Source organism: Ambystoma mexicanum, chromosome 4q, assembly GCF_040938575.1.
Source record: "Ambystoma mexicanum isolate Mex_15411 chromosome 4q, UKY_AmexF1_1, whole genome shotgun sequence".
Taxonomy (NCBI): domain Eukaryota; kingdom Metazoa; phylum Chordata; class Amphibia; order Caudata; family Ambystomatidae; genus Ambystoma; species Ambystoma mexicanum.
The window spans coordinates 199,132,410-199,152,374 of record NC_090928.1 but is presented as its reverse complement, the minus strand read 5'-3'; the positions used below and the strand labels follow the sequence as shown (position 1 = coordinate 199,152,374).

General features: G+C 42.6%; 1 protein-coding gene across 4 annotated transcripts in view; it reads left to right on the top strand.

The window, feature by feature from the left end:
* The window catches only part of ARID1B (AT-rich interaction domain 1B), a 1,170,625-nt gene that overhangs the window by 1,082,875 nt on the left and 67,785 nt on the right, over positions 1-19,965 (top strand). For 2 of the 4 annotated variants that reach the window (XM_069607734.1, XM_069607732.1), the window contains 2 exons: positions 1,424-1,687; positions 16,177-16,386. In XM_069607734.1, coding sequence (XP_069463835.1) covers positions 1,424-1,687; positions 16,177-16,386 — 474 coding nt within the window. The remainder of the gene's footprint in view (positions 1-1,423; positions 1,688-16,176; positions 16,387-19,965) is intronic. The other 2 variants (XM_069607733.1, XM_069607735.1) reach the window with 1 other exon arrangement.

Sequence of the window (19,965 nt, the reverse complement as noted above, 5' to 3'; positions counted from 1 at the left end):
TGCACGTCAGGAAGGGGAGCTCCCGGGGATCACCACCATCGGTTACATGCTCATCCTGCTTCCCCCGATACCAGTGCTCATCCAGCTCCCCCACTCCACCTTAGGCGTTCCCGGCACTCAGACACAAATAATACACAGGAGACCAGAAGTGGGGTGAAAAGCGCTGTAATGCAAACACACTCCAGTGCATAGGAGGGCTGCATTCGGCTATGCCCCTCCCAGCCCTGGCTCATCCGTATGTACCATGGATTAGTTAGATCAATTTGCCACCCTTTAACAGCACGTATCATAACAAACAGGTAATTTCGCCGAACAGGGGGATGAAAGTCCATTCTGCAACTGCAGGCTGTTTCTGCGAGGCAGGCTCTGGCAGCCTTGGGATTTAAGCCAGCAGCGTCATCACTGTTTACTTCTCAGGAGGGGCTGTTCATGCCCGGCAGTCTGAGGCATCCCTGCATTCCACGGCTTAGCTGTGCTGTGTAACATCGATTGGCATGGATGTTCAGCTGTTAGGCAAGTCTCCTAGTCCATTCCATTTGTATCCGATGAATCTCAAAGAAACCAAAAGAAAGTGCAGAATCAGAAATGTAACACTGGGATCTACCTTTTTCCTACATAAAATGTAACCATTGATCTGTACAGTGCTTTGTCACATGGTGGGTCTGGTTCACACTTACAAAAGATAAATTAAATATGTTTGGCTTAAACTTTAAATCTATTACAAAATTGCTAATGAGACCAGAAATACTATCAAATGTATTGCATTTGAATACATTGGAAGTAACTACATAAGGATTATGTGTTGCTCACCCTTACAAAAACATTTCTGAAAAGCACAATCAGTAAAATATACATTGAAAAAACAAACAAGAACTAAACTCTACAGGTACATACAGCCTCATTCCAATGATGACAAAAAGCATTGAAATGGCTTTCTGTGTTTTGGTCTGCATGCATCCATTCTAGTGGCGGCGCATGAGGACTGCACACGCTGAATGAACCAGTCACTGGTGTGGCAACCCCTCATGCCGGTACAGATCTCTGCAGAATGGCTTAATTTCAACAGTGGGCATGTTTTTCCTATACTTGGAAAAAGCAGCCACCGTCATTTGAATGCAACGGGGCAGTAATGCCCCTTATTACTCCTGTTTCCTGTCCCCTTTCCTCCGTACTTATGGGAGTCTGTCTTGTGGGGACGGTACTGGAGCTTTTGCACAGCAAATGTCTTAAATTTGAATTTTGGCAAAGAGTCAGTGCGCATGAATGGGGCATGGCCCCCACATGCTGGCTTCGCCACCCGGCAGTGCCCGACAGACCCTTTTTCTGAGCCGATCGGATACCTGTTCAACAGCAGGAGCTTCTTTTTTTTTTCTCTATTTTTCACGTGTCCCCTTTTTTATTCTTCTTTTTCTTTTTTCTCCAGGATTCCTGCCAGTTTTCTCCCCTGTTTATGTCGGTGCAAACCGGTTTCTCTACCTGCAAGACATGCGCAAGGCAGTTCTCTGCGTCGGATCCCCACACGCTCTGCCTAGAATGTTTGGGGTCGGATCATCACTGGGATGCCTGTGCTGCTTGCAATGCTCTTTCACATCGGTCACTGAAGAGACGGCTACAGAGGTGGGAGGAAATCTTCTCTGCTGTCCCGCCGGATCATCTGAAGCAGTTCGTAGCAATGAAAAAGACAAAGGTAAGCAGTGCTATTTTCCTTCAGCACTCTGGCATGGTGACTCCTTCCCAAGGGAAGTCGTGACTTGATCATTCTATGTTCATTCAATGCTGCTTTTAGCATTTCCAGTCAAGTGACGTATTTTCAAATATATACACAAGCATCAATCTGCATTGATTTACAGTCCAAGCAAAACATGTTTCGAGATGTCCCCCTTCATACATTGCCAGTGGAAACAAAAATACTGCTATAAATTGTTCAGTCCTAATCAACCAAAACATTTTTCAAATAATTATCACTTTAACCTAATTAGTGATTTAAAAAAAATAACTCTTAACTAGGACTCTGTGGCTAAACGTTCATGTTCTTTCCGGTGCGTTCCGTCAACTGAACCCGCTCTGGGAGATTGTCTCAAATAGCTGCATTTTAGGTGCTGCAGGGTGCCAGTCTCCACACACTTACAGGCTTGAATAATGGGCTATTTTTGCTTCATGTTATGATGTTCTCTACAAAGTATACCTTTCCCTTGCCACTGAGTGATAAATATTTGCTATTCTAATGCAGTGTCACAGGCTTCGCTGAACACAGCCTGTAATCTACTTTGGCGTCTTACTCTGAAGAAGTATCCCTATATTTAGCAGTTCAAAATCATTTATCCACCCATTTCTATGCTAGAAAGAGTACATTACCAAATGTAACCAACATTTCTGGAGACGAGTGAAAACAAGATTTTGAAGCAATGTGTATATAAAACAAATAATCAAAAATTGTTAAACTTAATTTCTAATTCTTTCTCTTTGCAAAATCTGCTAGTATTGCTTCAAAATTTTGATTACTTTGACGCTTGCAGGACCATATGTTAAATTGCATTTGATGTTGTCTTTTTCATTTGTACAATGTTTTTGCTCGCTCTTAAATAAATCATGTCTTGGCACTGTCACCACCTTGCTTTTGTTGATTGAAGTATTGCCTTGCTATAACCTCGTTCTCTGAAATCTTGGGGGCATGGTAGTCCAAGCTAGTCCATATTAAATAAGATGCACACCGCAATTTCTATCCGCAATTACGATGAGTATGTTAATCATCAATACTTTTACACAGTACCGCCTAGGATGCAGATTTCATAGAGCATGTGTATGGATATCGGGTATGGGGGTGGATACCTGAAATTTAAAATCTTTCATTTGTTTTCAATACTTTTCTCAATCTTGTTTTCACTCATCTCTAGAATTTGTAGTTACATTAATTTGTTTTTTCTGGCATAGAAATGGGCGGCTAAATCATTTTCAATTTTATGTATAAGGGTACATTTTTGTAAATTCTAAGCCAAAGTAGCTTGCAGACTTTGATCAGTGAAGCCTGTGACATTGTATTAGAGTAGCAAGTGCTCCTCATTCAGTTGGTGAGGATAACATGTATTTCATTGAGAACATTGGAATTTGAAGCAGCATTACAGTGTTGTCCATCACTTTCAAGTCGGACATCCGGAGGAGAACTGCGCTTATGTGTCACGTAATGAAATGCAGCTTTTTTAATTCAGGAAGCAGTCCCGGTTGATGGAACTCACTGCATAGGTTATTAGTGTTGAAACGCAGAATCCTTCGTAGGAGTTATTTTTTTTTCAATTAAATTACCATTTAAACTGTAAATGGCAGCTATTTAAGAAGTATTGGTTGATTAATTTTGAACCCTAGTGATTTTGTCCACAGGGAAATTGATAAAGGACGACAACCCAAAACATGTTTTACTTGGACTGGAAGTAGTGTTGATGTTGGTGCATGTGTTTGTTAATATGTCACTACACTTGAATGGAAAACAAGAAGCAATATTGAATAAATATAAAACCGCCAGGGAATGTGCTGAAGATTTTTCTCTTGATGTGAGTGATGATCTGGAGGCTACACATATTGGCTCTCCTCCAGAAAAACGTCCAAATGGATCCAAGTGGTCCTCTGGCAGCTACGCACCGCTCTACCGGGGGGGTAAACCCCAAGGCTCTCTGAGCTCCTACCGGTGGTAACACTGACAACCTCTGGGGGTCTAGTACCCGGTTGGTGCCTGAGGTGATGCCTCATTGTCTTGAGACTTCCTCCAGGACTGTTGGCTCCGAGGTCTCCAGAGCTTCTATCAAGTCACAGTCCAAAGGTCCACATGGGCCTTAAGGCATTAAGAACTCGGGCTGACGAATAAGTCTCCCGACACTCCTTTAGCATCACAACCTCGTAGGCGGGACCAGAATGGTGGATCAGGGCATGGCAACATGTTGCTGATAACTGACTACCTCGTCCCGATCTTCGCCTCATTCCTCCGACTAGTCTCCCCTCCCCCCCCCCAAAATGTGGTGCAAAGGACTACTTCTAAATTCCAGACTTCTATTCTGGCGCTGCTCATGGTGACCTGGAGCTCTTTTTTGACAATCGACTGGTCCCTGTGACATTGACGACCGGATCCACAGTTTAGCCTTTCTCCTTGGCCATGAGATACACCGACCCGTTAACTACAATGCACAGGCTCTGGATCAGGTGGTCCCTGCAGTACCGGCTTCCTCCATCTTCTCTTTGGCCGCTCATTAGGGGGCTCTCTGACAGAGACCCTATGTAACCCAATTGAATTTGGGCGATTTGTCTGAAAATAAAAAACCGAATCCCAAAAGACAGTGGACGTCACACTAGGGATAGTATTACTAGCACGCCCTGTCGACGTCCCTTTTCGAATTTCGAAAACAACAACTGTAATACTCTGCAGCTTCCACTAGTTGGCCTATGCACAGCATGTGAATCTAAGCAGAAACAAGCATCAGCAATACGATTACGGTGAGTAATGGATCATATATATATATATATATATATATATATATATATATATATATATATATATATATATATATATATATATATATATTTTTTTTTTCAAATTGGGCACCCCATATTCTGTCTTTTTGCCCTGGATCTTTTTGGGTAATACCCCCAATCTTCCACTCCAATTGGTAGATGCCTCTGGTGTCCCTCCCGTGATCAGGAGGATCTGACTACTGGTAACGACAGAGGGTGATTTTCCCTTGTCCACCAGGGCTTTCAGCGATCGCATCGCATTGCATTACTGGCCAAAAATCTAGGCTTCCACCCAGAACAACCCCCAGCCAAGGTCAGACTTCTTTCAAGAGTCTTGGACCTTATGGGCAAACAGAAGACTGTTATTGTCCTTCAAACGGATGTAGTTCTAGAGGCCTCAAGGGTCTGGCAGAAGCCTCACTCTGCCTGTCAACATAAAGCTTGATCTTAGGTAGAAGTAACTGCCATATGGCAAGGTATTCCTCCCCTGCCATTTTCCACTGCATTCTTCTGTAGAGGCAACTGCCACTCTTTTTCTGTGAATCTGCCCATCTACCTTTGCCCTACTGCTTGATACATATGGCAAAACAGTATACTTCAGCTTAGCTTTGCACCTGCGGCATGCTAATGCCACTGCCATGCCAATTTACCAACCAAAGATTGTGGTAACACCTTGCAGAATTCCAGAATGTTCTTCCACTGTACAGGCAATATACCATCAGGTCGGAGGCATCTGTCCATTAGATGGGCCCGGCGGCCAAGGCCGTGTGTCTTTCCTTTGGCAAGTTATGTTGTGATAGGCTGGGTTTGGGGCTGCTATAAATGTACCCTATGCTGTCCAGGATAAAATTCTGGCTCACCCATTTGACTGCTCTGAATGGTTCACCCGAGAACAGACGAGGAACTTCAAAATGAAAGCTTCTACCCAGGCTGGCAATTCTCTAGTGGTCCTCACTAAGTTAGGGTAACACTTTGCAAACCGGCTCCCTCGCTAGGCAGGATAATTGGTCACAAAGGTGTGGGTGCTTCCAGTTTCAATGATGGCTGCTGTAGGTAGCCAGACTGCTCACCCAGCACATCTAGAAAGAAGCCGTGAACAATCGAAAAAGGCTGGGTCCACACTTCTCTCATGGGGCACCTAATCACATCATTTTTTTTTTTCCAACCTCTAAAAGTATCGCCTCAGACACATGGATCATTATGGTAGTTTCCATGGAGTACCGCCTCACCCTCCCTGCCACCTTTTCACTCCTCCTTCATAACAAACCCTTTAATCAGGTAGACGCCTCCTACCTATCTCAGGTGTTTCATGACCTCTTGCAGATGGGAGCTCTGGAGGGGTTTCCCATTCCAGAGAGATGCCAATGGCTTTACTCATGGCTGTTCTCCATGTCGAAAAGGAACCAGACAGTCCTGCGCATGGTTCTGGGCCTCTCCCACCTTATCCAGTATCTTACCACTAACAGCTTCAAGATTAGTACAACTGCCCATATTCATTGAGCCCAGAGTCCGAGGGATTGGCTGTGCTCAGTGAACCGTAAGGACGCATATTTAAATATTAAAATATGGCAACTATACAGGACATTCTTAGACCAGTCTTTTGCAGGAGTGTATCATTAATGAAAGATCCTTCAACAATGCAGCACTCGGAATCTTCATCAAACTGATGTCTGTGATTTTGGCATGTCTTTGCCTGCAAGGAATATATATCTACCAATACTTGGGAGGGCTTGTTCGTTTGGGCCCACTCATTTAGTCTCCATCCTCAGAAGCGGCCCAAGCCTCCCTCAGTCCCTTCTCTTCCTTTCTCTCTTTGAGCTGGGTCTGTCGGTAAACCATAAGAAAACTAAATTAACTCCAATCCAGAGCATACTCTTTTGTGGATAACCCAGGGATTCTCAAAGTCATGGGTCTTCCCCAACACAGAGAGAGGGATGAGCATTAAAGATACTGTCCTCCAGTTCATGTCCAGAAGTCGTACTTCTGCATGGTGGTTTTAGATGCTCTTGGTCCATCTAGCTTTGTGTATGTTATTTCTATTTAGCAATGTCTTGAAGATGCTACAACCAAGTGCTCAAATGTCCACAAATATCAGGAGAGAAAATGATTGCTGTTGCATTAGCCAGACCCAAAATGAGGAAAACCTGCTTCACCTGAGCAGCATCTTGATCTAGATGTGGAACAGTTTGATGGCAAAGGTTATCATTCTGCCATCTGTCCTCGAAGGCCTCCCATGTTAGAGGCAGGACTTTGCGAACCCCCTTTTTTCGATTATTTCAACGCCAGTCTTTAATCTCATCAGGTGGGCTGGTACCCTTCAAGATGCCTCTTGTCTCGGCCAGAACACTCTGAGCACCTTAGTATGCTGGAACTCAGGAAGATACTTCTCAATGTCCTTGCAGCTATTGCATTGAAGGTAGTCCTCGTTGAGATCGAATACAACCTATATGTACTAATACATAAACACAAGATCCCCCTCAGTGGTGAATTTGGAATATGAAAATTTGAGAATGGCTGCTGTGATACGGAGTTCTCCAGAAACCCAGACAAACCCTAATTGGAGAGTCACCCTCAGGTGTTCTCTATGATCTTCCACCATTTGGCACGTGGAGGTTATTCTTTGGGTTGATCTTTTTCCCTCCCAAAGAAATCGCAGGGGCAGAATGTTGACTTCATGGTTGGGCCTGCGGCTGGTTCTTCCAAAAACGATCATCGCATACCGTGGAAGGACTTCACAGCCTACACCTTTTTTCACATTGTCTTGGTTCACAAGGCAAGTCTCAGAGGAAAAAGGTCTTTGGGAGATATTGACAATTGATGTTAGGTCTAACGGGCTGACAAAGTCTAGTTCTCTGACCTAAAGAACTCTCTTCAGGGACCAGTTTTTCTCCCTCTGTTCTCACAACTCTTGTTGCAACAGGAGGAGCTTCCTTACCCCTTCCCACAATCCTTGAGCTTAGTTTCCTGGTTTCTGATGCCATGCAGCATTTAGGCCTGGGTTTGAACCTTTTCTCCGCTCCCTGGATGAAGTTCTGTCCTTCCTCTCTTCCCTAGCTTTTTCATACTTGAAAATGAATTTTTGCTGCACAAACCTCCTGGCAGTTGGGGCATACAGCTGTTCGGCGCCTATGAAGTTATCTAACTTTAACCCTGTTATCAAGCACCATTTCTGATTGGCTGAACAAGCTCTTTGCAGCACTCTGTGACCCGTGGAATTCTAACATGGTCTGTTGAACAAAACCTTTGGCGATTGCCATAAAACAAATAATTAAAATCCAAGCCCTTTTGGCCTCAGACCCTACACAGTCCTCCATTGGGAAAGGGCTTATTAGCAGGACATATCCATCCTTTCTACCTAAGGTGTTTTCCTCCTTTCACATCAATACCGAGGAAGTACTTCTCCCCCTTCTTTTCATCTGATGTTTGAGACCAAAAAATGACTCCAAAGCTTATGTACACATCCTGAAGTTCTACATTGATTGAGAAACTTCCACTGGGAAGGATTATAATCTTTTCATTACTTTTTCTGGTTCCCAAGCAGAGAAACAAACACCCAAGGCTTCTAATGAGGTTGATGGTCTCCTGCATTTCTCGGTCTTGCCAAATGCATAATATAACCCCTCCTATGCACTCATGTGCACGCTCAGCGCAAATACTACTGCATTGGCTTTCCAGAGATTTGTCCTTGGGAAGTCATCAGTAAGGCAGTCACTTTGGTCTCTCCTCCTCCGTTCTGCAAGCACTATTATAAGGAAGCTAGGATTAGACCGCATACCTAGGTTTGGCTGTGCTGTGCTCCAGACCCTGTTTGGATCATCTTTTCTCAATCCTTTTTTGGGGGTGATGCTTGTTATTCTCCCATAGGTATGATGGAAAAGGGGGACAATGGCGTAGGAGTAAGAAAGTTAGTCACTGTAGTGACCATTATACTCCTAGTCTAGAGTTCCCTTTTCTCCATATGCCTGCCTCCACCGCCTAATAAGATGATAGTCAACCTGTCTGGTGTGGTTTGGTGGGGTGAAAGAAACTGGCAGGCGTTGCCAGGAGACAGAGCCATCGTGTGAGGCCCATGCATGTGCACTGCCACCACACCTACATTTTAATTGAGAACATTTGCTGTGCAAAAAACTACAGCCTTGTCCTTTAGGACAAACTCCCATATGTATGGAGTAAATGAGGGGCGGGAAATGCTAGGAGTTTAGTAGTCCCTATGGTGAGTAACCTTTTCTTTCTACAATGGCTGCCATCATTGATGATCATGCACATGGCAGAGTTCATCACATCGGATTCACTATATATATGCAGTGATGGGCACAGGAAACTGAAATTCACCGAGGTTCATGAACCCTTCAGCGCACACATGCAGTTGATCCCCAGTCCATCTCTGCCATGTGCAGATACTGATCAGAATTGTAAGTGCACAATGAAGCCGACACACTGTCAAATACTTTGCTATAAATTCACTGCTAATGTCAAATTGGGATCCTGAGTGCATTGATTTGCAGGTGTTGTTTATTAAGCATTTAAACCACAAAGCAGTTTTTTTGTTACATAAAACTAGAAATCAAAAATTGCTACATCTGAGCTACAAAGAGTAGACTACGCAGTTGAGTCTACCAAATGTAGTCTGTTATTGTTCCTTCAAGAGTTTCATTAAATGCAAAATTAAAACAAGCATATTTATACAGTGATGCAGTAAAATAAAAATTAACCACATAATTAAAGCAATGGTATGTGAATACCAATGCAGTGAAATAAGGTTACATGAGTAGAAATTGTATCCCAAAGTGTACAGTTATTATCGGAAGTATGTAAACAAAAATATAACTAACAAAACATTCAGATAAAATATCAACCCCCGGGGGAAATCAGATTAAAACAGGTTAACATTAGATGCTGAAGACCAGTAAATGCAGGACTAATCCAGTCAGTAGCCAAAGAGAGGAGGTGGAGAATGGGGGTTAATGTCATTTGCTTTGTTAGGGCCATTTTCAGAATGCTTTGCCATCTTGAAATATTACAGTCAGTAGCTATGTTAGAATATCTCTTTCAAGCAGTAGGTTTACTCTCTGAGATCACTTTCCAGAAGTCGTGAGTCTGCAGGCAGAACCATTTCAGATGTTCAATAGTTCCCCTGGAATCTTTGCATCTGCAGCAAGCATTTGTGTTGCTCTTGTTTCTCCACCCATGTGACCAAAAGACTCAAACTTGATCAGGCACACTCATCCTCCAATCATGTGAGTTAGACAACCATTGTGACAGCAGGACTGGTTACTCCACGTAATCTGTATTGGACTCTTGAGGGACCATTCACAGATGTGATACCCTGCTTTGTGAATTAATGTATAAGCAGAAGGGGGTGCTCCATCATGCCTCTGGTGAGGGATCTCATCATCTGTATATATTCAGAGTACGAGCAGTGACACAGAATGTACAGTAGGTAAAAGCATCTGAAGGGGATTCGGATCCTGTTTTCGAGCATGTCGCCCACACAACAGTTGGGCCAGAATATATCCTTGCTGTTCTTCATGATCGGAAGATTGATCCACATTGGGCAACTCCCCGAGTTCATGGCACCCATATCTTACTTTCCCCACACTCATTCTGCCAATGGATTTTTCTCTTTCGTGTGCGGTGCAATCGTGTGTGCTTGGGTTCCCAATGTGATATCTGCGAGGATTCATTTTCTTTCTCATCAGATTATGCATATGCCGTTAAGAGAAGCTGAAATGTTAGTCCCTGATGTTTTGCACATTTATTTAGCCTTTAGATGATGGGAATTGCTGTTTCCACAATACCAGCTGACGTGGTTTCCTATCCCAGATCAGCTTTTGCATCAGTTGGTTTAGGTCTCTGAACGGACTCTGCAGAGTTTTGAGAGGCAGCATTGACCCTCTAGGCCATATATTCACAATACCTTTGTCTACTTTGTCCCAGAGTAAACACTTCAAAGTAACCATCTTTATGGCATTCAGTGAAATCCCAATGTCTATATCTTCGTTGGCCATAATGTTAATTCTTGTGTTTCAAATAGGTTTTTCTGGCAAGGGACAGATAGCAGCATGATTTTGAGCTTGCCCCCAATTCACCTTGTAGCTTGAACTCATCTGGGCTTCTTGCATCACCATGAGTAGATTGGCTGCCTATAACCTGAATTTCGCTTTCATATGCCCGCTGTTGGATACGCTCTTTGTTTCTCAGTAGAATTATGAGAGGCTCCATCACAATGATGAACAATAAGGGTGAGAGAAGGGCACCCTTTCATAGTACCTCTTCTAAGTGTGAACTGTTGTAAGGATGGCCCCTTGGTGAGGATGTTGGGTTACAGTGTAGGAGACCTGTCTATCTCCTACATGTGAGGCAAAGTCCCATGATTCTCGTGGTTACGAACAAATATACCCTGTCAATTTAATCAAATGCTTTCTCACTGTCCAAAGACACTGCAGCCACTGGGTTTACTGTATGTTGACTTTTCTGAACAGCCTGGATCAGTCTCTTCAGGTTATCTGCGACAAATCTTGTCTTTACATATCAAGCATGATTTTCTTTATTGTTGTTGGACCGATTCTTTTCAGGTGTTTTTTAAGATTCTTTTCAGGTATTTTATAGGTTTTTTTTTATGCTGACTAGGTTTAATCAACTTCGATGCTTGGCAATAATGGGCCAGTGGCTGAATATAGCGAGGAACCAAAGAATTTGATATTTATGTTCTAATAGTTATGCATTTGAAACTATTAAACATATTCTTACCCAATGCCCTAGATTGGATAAGAAATGCTACAAAGTGTTGGGTTCCTTTGTACATAACGTCCAAACATTGAAAGCTCCTTTTTCGGGCAGATACTGGTTAGGCAACACAATCCCAATGATAATTGCCATCCAGAATCTAATCTATGGGAAGCTGCATTGGCATTGATAACTGCCTCGAGCTAGACTTGCGTTTAGTAGCTTCTGATATAATACATATGGATTGAATTTGATCTTACTTGTATTGTTTTTAGATATTGTGAATATTAATTATGTATTATTGAAATGTATTTTTAACTGTGAAAAGTATTTTACTGAACCACACTTTTTTTTAATTTTTTTTAGTATTTTATAGTTCCGAAATGATTAAACACATCTGTCTGTAGCTGCACCAACAAGTTGGGAAATTGGCCTCTTTGAGTAGCACTGTGATCAAAAATATTTTGGATAGCCCAGTAGTTTACCTTCCATAAAGGATTTGAGGAATCTCCTATGTAGCACTCAGCAGCTTGGTTATAGCAACTGGTGGTTAAATTCAGCTGGGTGTCCTCCCATTCGCAGGGTCATGTTAGAGTTCAGTTAGAGCATGGCTCTGTATGTATATTTTATTCATTTTGATTGCATACTCTAGTTCTGCCTTTATCTTCCATCAGGTTCTGCAATTGCCTTAGTTGAAGGGTTCTTCAAGGAAACGGGCCACATTACTGTTGTATGTGCATAAACCTTCATAAAATCTTATGACTTCGGAGTTGATCTCTCAACAACTAAAGTCCACCGGTAATGCGCAAATAATCTTAGACTTTAATTTTAAGTCTATGGTCAGAAGTTGCTCACTTGTTTTATGATGATCAAAGTCGTCCTGCAGCATTCTGAAGCAGGAATATTTCACCTTTTCTGGTTGTAGTTTGAGAAAGCATTTTCTTCTCAGCTCAGGGGTAATGGTTGGGTCTTTGGGAACTACATACTAGCTTTTTTATGTCCTTGACTTCTTTTCGCAAACATTTAATTTAAGCTTATTTTGTTAAAATATGCTTTCTTGTGTTGTTCTTTAGGTATCTTGTCATATAACATTTGTGGTTACCAACACTTAAGGACATGTCCTGTCAAGTTTTGCTTGACGAACTGACCGATCACGATCTTACTTTTTGTAACTTAGTTTATGTGGAGGTTTAACTCCATTCTCCAAAACTATTTCCTGAGTGTGTGTAGGTCCAATTGACAGACTCACTGGCACTTGGTCAGTGATCACGATACTGCCAATGCTCGAGTTGTAGCAGCTGGGTGTCAATAAACCGATTGTCGGGTAAAAGTTGAATTGTGAGTGTGCATGGTGCCGCGGGGAGTGAGATAAATAATCTCGGTCCGATTGTTGTTCTAGCATCCATGTGTCCTCGGAGTGAAATTTTCACATCAGGCTTAAGTTAAATGGGCGGTTTAACATTGGGTTCAGAATAGTTTTAAAGTCACCACCCAGAATGAGCTGGTCAACATGGAAATCTTAGATGTGCTTTGTTGTTTCATCGTAGCAGCTCAGGGCTGCTGAATTGGGAGGCATTGACAGATAAAAGCGGTACCTCTGTTTCTTGTAATTTGACCTTGAGCTGATATGCTTGTTCATAACAGGCAGACCGTTTCTCCCAAACCCCATGGCTGCTATTATAACCCGCTAGTTCCAGCAAAGACCTGGTTGCAGTTAACTAAAAAGGACCTTGGCCGTCAAAACATTCCTTTACATATGATCATAGATTTCTCCTATATCATTGACAAACTGAGTTGGGTAACAAGATTCCCCCCACCAAGTGCATGCCCACATATATTAATGGCAAAGAGCTAGCAAAAACTAAATCTGGGGTGACCCATGTGTCTTTTACCTCCCTTGATTGCTGCTAGCCTGCAAAGCTCTTTAGCCAAACATGCTTGTGTGGGGTCTTAAGTCAGCCTGATGACATCTTCGAGAAATAGTTTGAGTGGCAGCTTTCATTCAGATCACTTTAATGGCTTGCTCCTTGGCCGTTTTCATGCCCTATCCAAACGCTTTCCTCGTAGTTACTGCTGCTTTTAGGGAGTCATTATTGTTCAGGATTAGATCTGCTTTCCACATCAGGCTCTCCTGTCGCTAGCCTTCTTAAAAATGTTCTCTTTGGTGAAAGTCTTGATAAAGGGAACAATTGCCTTGGCTTCTGAGTAAAGGAGTGACCAGCCCTGAGCACATTATCAATACTACGCTCTATGGGGAAAGTGCCAATGTCATAAACCTGTGAGTGGCCTGCTGTCCTGTGCGGCCTAGTGCCACGAGCAGGGTCATTTTTTTTTCTTTCAAATCCGGGCTGGCGCTTAGAGCACCAGCCCTGCAGGGAGCTTCCAAGGGGCGCCTCGAATGCTGGGGAGAGAGAGGGGGGGGTGGAGGCCCCTCCACGGCTCCACCATTGATCCGACACACTTTTTCATGTCACTAGGTAAAAAGCATAGCCAGTTTGGCCAAGAGCTCTTTCTGGACAGCTCCAGGTTGTCTGGCCAACTAGGCAACCATTTTTATTTTACTTTAATTTTACATTTAATTTTAATTGTGGAGATTAGCATGTGTCACATATAGGCAAAATTGTAAAGATTAGCATGCACCACGTCTAGATAGAATTGTGGAGATTAGCATGCATCACATCTAGATAGAATTGTGGAGATTAGCATGCATCACATCTAGATAGAATTGTGGAGATTAGCATGTGTCATATTTAGGCAGAATTGTGGAGATTAGCATGCGTCACATCTAAATAGTGATGCCACTGGCTAACTGTACTGAAAAAACTCACCCCTCTGCATTCACCTCTCAAACTCTGAACCAATCACAACCATATCTCTACAGCACAACAAGCCACAAGCACTTCACTACACAAAAACAACAAAACAAACCACACACAGCCTCACACAACAGCATACGACAGCTACCAACTGAAAATCACACGTAGACCGAACTAAAGCTGCCAACAGCACATCACGGCTCTCTTGCTCCTTTTTCCCACTCAGCCCCACTAACTTCTACCCCCATCTTCTTGCCTTCGAGATCTGCCAGAGCGCCATGGAACCATGCAGGTGATGTTTGTCTATGTTTGTTTACTTATTTTTGTTCTATTTTCAATGGACACCATGGCAAGAGAGAACGGGCTTAGTTTTCCCTTTCTTGGTGACCATTTTGTTTTTCTTATTTTCAGTTGGGAGAAAAAATTGCTTTTAGTACCCTGGTCTTACAGCCCGGGGTACTAATAGCAATATGCCCCGAGCAGGGGGGTAATACTGCTTCAGGTAATGCCCTGGGGCCTCAGTTAAAGCCTGAGTGAATGTTCCAGGGCATTACCTGAAGCGGTAATGCCCCCCACCTGCTCCGGGCTTATTGCTTAATTAAGCTCCTCGTTTGGGGGCAATTATTGTCCGATATGAGTCATCACTCCAAATCTAGAAGGCTGAGGAAAGCAGGGACCACCGCTAGGGCTGATGTGCTCTGAACGTCCCCGAACACAGGGCTTGATGCTTTTAGCACCTGGCACATCACTAGGTTTGCCAATAGTGTAGTTTTGAAAATATATAAAAGTTTCCTTTTAATAGGCACATGGCCAACCAGGGTCATTCATCAGAGAGAACGGGAGACAGGCTCACACGCGAGCCCCTACTCACTGTCCATGGCAGCTTGATGTTGCCCTGGCTACCACCCATACTGTGTATACTTTAAGGTGCTAGTGGGCAGAGGGGTCTGGTGCCAAAGAGGATGGCTGGATGGGGAGCAAAGCGCACCGAGATGCCGTCTGCAACTCATTCTAAAAGCAGGCTTATGCTGATGTTTTTAGTTTAGCATTGGAGGGAACTGACTGGCTGGTTTCCACCTGCGCTGGGTGCATGTAGAAGAAATGCTGTAAGTTGAAATACTGAGACTATGCCCTCATGCCACACTAAAATGGCAATCGCCAAAACTGGTTCCTCTTTCTACTGCACTCACTTCCATTTGCATCTGCGCTACATAGGTCCAATCTGAAAGTGTTTTTGACTTTGTGCAAACATGATTATAGGTTGTCTACTTGTCCCACTCTTATGTAAATGACTTCGACATCGCTGTTTGGGGGGAGGGGTCATGTCTCAAAACAAGATCGTTTGATATATCCACTTCAAATTGCTACAATTTTTCAAGGTTATGGCAAACATTATATTCATTTAATCTAAACAAATGTCAATTTTCATTGACAAAATATTTAAAAGTTAATTATGCATCAGTGATGTACAAAACGTTTAATTCAGGGTGTGCTTGCATTTTCATTCTGATATCACACAAAGTACTGAAGCATTGGAGAATATTTAGCCATGCAAGGAAGCTAAATTCTTACATTTGCGAAAATGTATTGCTGTACATTAATGTATCATGAAGTCAAGCTCAAGTTAAGTTATTCATTTTATAGTAAAGAAGCGATGCAGAATGCATGAAGTCTCTACTTTTACAAATGTTTACAGATCAATTTCGTAAAGTTTCATTTAGGTTTGGCATATTTAAGTATGCTTGTGGGGAAGTGACAGTTCGTTTCTATTGTTTGAATATGCAAAGTAAATGTGTTCTGCATAATTGCAGACTTTCCAGCATGCTTATTTTGAGGATCCTCCCATCATGTGCGTGTGTGTGTAGGACTCTTTTGATGTCCGCTTTTTTTCGTCTGTCTCGTACATTGGCCCCCACAGCTAATGCACTGGCTCGCTTAGTGAAAATGACCGTACTGCCTATGACTTGAGAGTCTATAAAGAGTCTGGGAATGTAGTTGCTAATTTTATGGGTATCAAACATGTAAAATGCATGTTTTGTTTTAGAACAACTGCTGTAACTTTTTTTTTTTTTTTAAAGTGTCTGCACATTTTGTAAATATTTCCGATTTAGTCTTCTCTGCACGTCCTGTATTTCAGAAAGCTAATTCATCTACCACCACTGGAGAAAAGATCACCAAGCTCTATGAGATGGGCAACGAGATGGACCGTAAGATATGGGTGGATCGGTACCTGACCTTCATGGAAGATAGGGGGACGCCGGTCGCCCTGCTGCCTGCTGTGGGCAAAAAGCCACTGGACCTTGTCAGGCTTTATTTTTGTGTCAAGGAGATTGGGGGTTTTGCGCAGGTAACGTCCATCCCCTCATTAACTACAAAACAGAAATAAATAAATGATGATACTTAATGATGGTGAATCACTTTATATTGCTGTTTCTATTTTGTTTATTATATGCTTTCATTTTATTTACCTAGAAATACTGTTCTTAAATCACCCGCTTCATTGTCATTGTTGCAGATTCTCTTGGAACTCTAATATTTAACCAGAAGTAGTTGAACCAAACGTTCCCAATGGTGCAAAATATGTGGGATTAGTGTTGTCAACCGCAGCTAAAAATGGTTTCACAAATAACCGCCACGACACCACACATGGATGCATCTTCTGTCAGCAATATGTTCAGTTGTTTGAAATATTGGATGTAAATGTGGAGGTTGATCATATAATGGCGAGCTACTTACTTTTAATATAGAATGTCCTATTGCAGCTGGGAATGTAGAGTTACAATCAAAATATAGAATCAGAACAATACCTCATCGGGATTTATTCTGTGCAGGTGCAATCTTTTGCATAGTTTAAAAAAAATCATGATTAAAATGTTTTCTCTTAGGATTGGTTGTCTAAAGAACATTTTGACTAGGTAACATGGTCTCCTGGGGAAATCCCCAACTAATGTGTAGTTTCTGAGCAAAATATTTTTAATATTAAATATTCTGTTCAGTGAAATCTCTGCTGAAAAAAATATTCTCAGAGAATGGGAATTGGTCTCACTAATAGGATGTATTTTTTTCGCATATAGTATGTTAAGTGATGGTGAGAACACTAATAATATCCAAACATACCCACAAATGCATGATGTGAACACATTTATTGGCAAATTTATTTCCCCAGCAAAATTGCCGACATTCTTAATGCATACGCACTGTTCATATGGAGTTGAATTTTTGGATTGATACATATTTGTGAGAAAGTTGCTTTGAAAAACTAACATTTCTTTGGCTACTTCTACTGTTATTATCAAGCTTTCTCCCATCTGAGCCGTCTCACTGATTTTGCAGTTGACCAAAAAATTTTAATAGCCATACACAGCTTTGTCAGGATTGTATTATGTACCTAGCAAGGTGGCAAACTGGAAAAAGGCTGTGACCTTAACTTCTCAAGCTGATTTTACTCTGCACCTGTGAGTACCAGTCGAAGTGTATACATACCTCTGCAATTTTTCCAGCATCCTTATGAACTTCAGAAAAGCTATTTGGAACAAAATTAAAACATTTTGCGTTAATAAAAATCGCTTCATTATTTTACATGTGCTCATTTAATGTTAACCCTTCAAATAGGTTTTTATTGAACAATTATGATGTTGATAAATGATCTTGACAGTAATTGAAAGTAATAGTGAAACGTTAGTCGCAAAAGCAAGGGAATAAGTGGAAAAGCAAACGTGCTTGTTATAAGTAAGGATTCCAGTCAGACCCAATACTAGGTCCATCTTCTGTATTTTCTTATACAACCTCACACAGCGTGCTGCTTATGCATCTGTTCAGTAGTACACAAAGTATTGATTTAGCAAAGCAAGTGTAGATGGATACGCTAAAGGTGGATATCCCGGGATCTAGAAACAAAGCATACTATAGGTGGAAGGGAAGAATGCAGGCAGATGGCCCGTGAACTAGAAACAAAGCAGTCTAGGTGGAGGAGAACACTGCGGGTGGATATCTGTGGAACTGGGAACAAAGCAGTCTGTACGTGGAGGGGAATGCTGTAGGTGAATATTATCCCGAGAACTAGAAACAAAGCAATATGTCGGTGGAATAGAACAAGACAGGCGGATAGCCCATGATTTAGTAGCAAAGCAGTCTAGGTGGTGGGACAACACACTCCAGGTGGATACCCTGGGAACTAGAGATAAAACAGTCTGTAGGTGGAGGGGAACTCTGTAGGTGAATATCCTGGGGAACTAGGAACTAAGTCTGTTTATGGAAGGAAACAATGCAAGCGGATAGACCGGGATCTAGTAACAAAGGAGTCTGTAGGTTTGAGGTGAACACTGCAGGTTGATATCCTGGGAACTAGAACAAACAAAACTGTCTGTTGGTGGAAGGGAGCAATGCAAACGGATGGCCCAGGATCTAGTAACAAAGCAGATGTAGGTGGATTCACTGCAAGTGATATCTCTGAATCTGGAAACAAAGCATACTGTAGGTGGAAGGGTACAATGCAGCCAATGCGCAGGCACTCGAAACAAAGCAGTCTGGGTGAAGGGGAGCACTGCAGGTTTATAGCCATGGAACTAGAAACACAGCAGTGTGTATGTAGGTGGAAGGGAACAAGATGGGCAGATAGCTCGGGGATCTGGTAACACAGTCTAGATTTAGGGAGAACACTGCAGGTGGATATCCCGGGAACTAGAGACAAAGCAGTCTGTAGGTGAAAGGGGAGTAATGCAGGGAGATGGCCCAGGTTCTAGTAAAAAAGTAGTAAGTAGGTGGAAGGGGAGCACTGCAGGTGTATAGCTGTGGAACTAGAAACAAAACAGTCTGTAGGTGGAGGGGAGCACTGCAGGTGTATAGCTGTGGAACTAGAAACAAAACAGGCTGTAGGTGGAAGGGAACAATGCAAGCGGATAGCCCAGGATCTAGTACTAAAGCAGATGAAGGTGGATATCCTGGGATCTAGAAACAAGGCATACTGTAGGTGGAAGGTTGCAATTCCGGCAGATACCCCTGGAACTAGAAATAAATTCATTTAGGTGGAAGGAAGCACTGGGAATCCAAGCAGTCTGTAGGTAGAAGGGCGAAATTAAGGCAAATAGCCCATGATCTATAAAGACAGCAGTCTGTAGGTGGAGAGGGAAACGCCTCCAAAACGGCAGGTGGATCCTGGGCACTAGAGACAAAGCTGTATTTAGGTGGAAGGGAGAAATGAAGGCAAATAGCCTAGGATCTAGTAGCAACGCAGTCTGTAGGTGGATGCGGAACACTGCAGGCATATCTTGAAACAAAGCAGTCTACATGTAAGTTAAGGGGAACCATTGCAGGCGGAACACGCCATATCTGAGAACTAGCGAGGCAAAAATGCCGCCTTTTCAGTAGCTTTTCAGACAAAATGGATAAATAAGAATGCTAGTTCCTCTTCCGTGAAATTGATGGAATTTGACTCCGCCTTTAGGAGGTATCCAAAGTCCCCATTGGTCTTGTTAAAGTAATACCACACAAATAGGCATTGAACTTTGTGCTAATCAAAGTCCAGCAAGCTTTTAACTACGTCTAATATGAGCCTTGGAACTCGCTACACACAAATGTAAGGCCTGCAAAGTAAGCGAGTCGGCAACTGGGGCGCAGGGGCTCCATTTTCTGCCAGGCACAGACAGTGTTATGTGGGGAAAACGTGTTTTTTTCCACTCATCTCTGTCCTACAACAATTACTGTGAGCTGCAAAATAACACAGTTGTTATTGTTATTGCTTTTTAAATGAGTTTCTAGGAGATGGGGTTTTAATTAGAACAGGGGTGTGTGCATGTCTGTGTTATTTGCTGGTGATGAATTGCCGCTGTAAGCGTTCAGCAGACTAGCCCCCATTGAAGGGTTGGGTGGCGCTGCAAGATGCAGTGTGCCCAAGACTCTTAAACGGCGGAGCATTTTATGTTGTGAT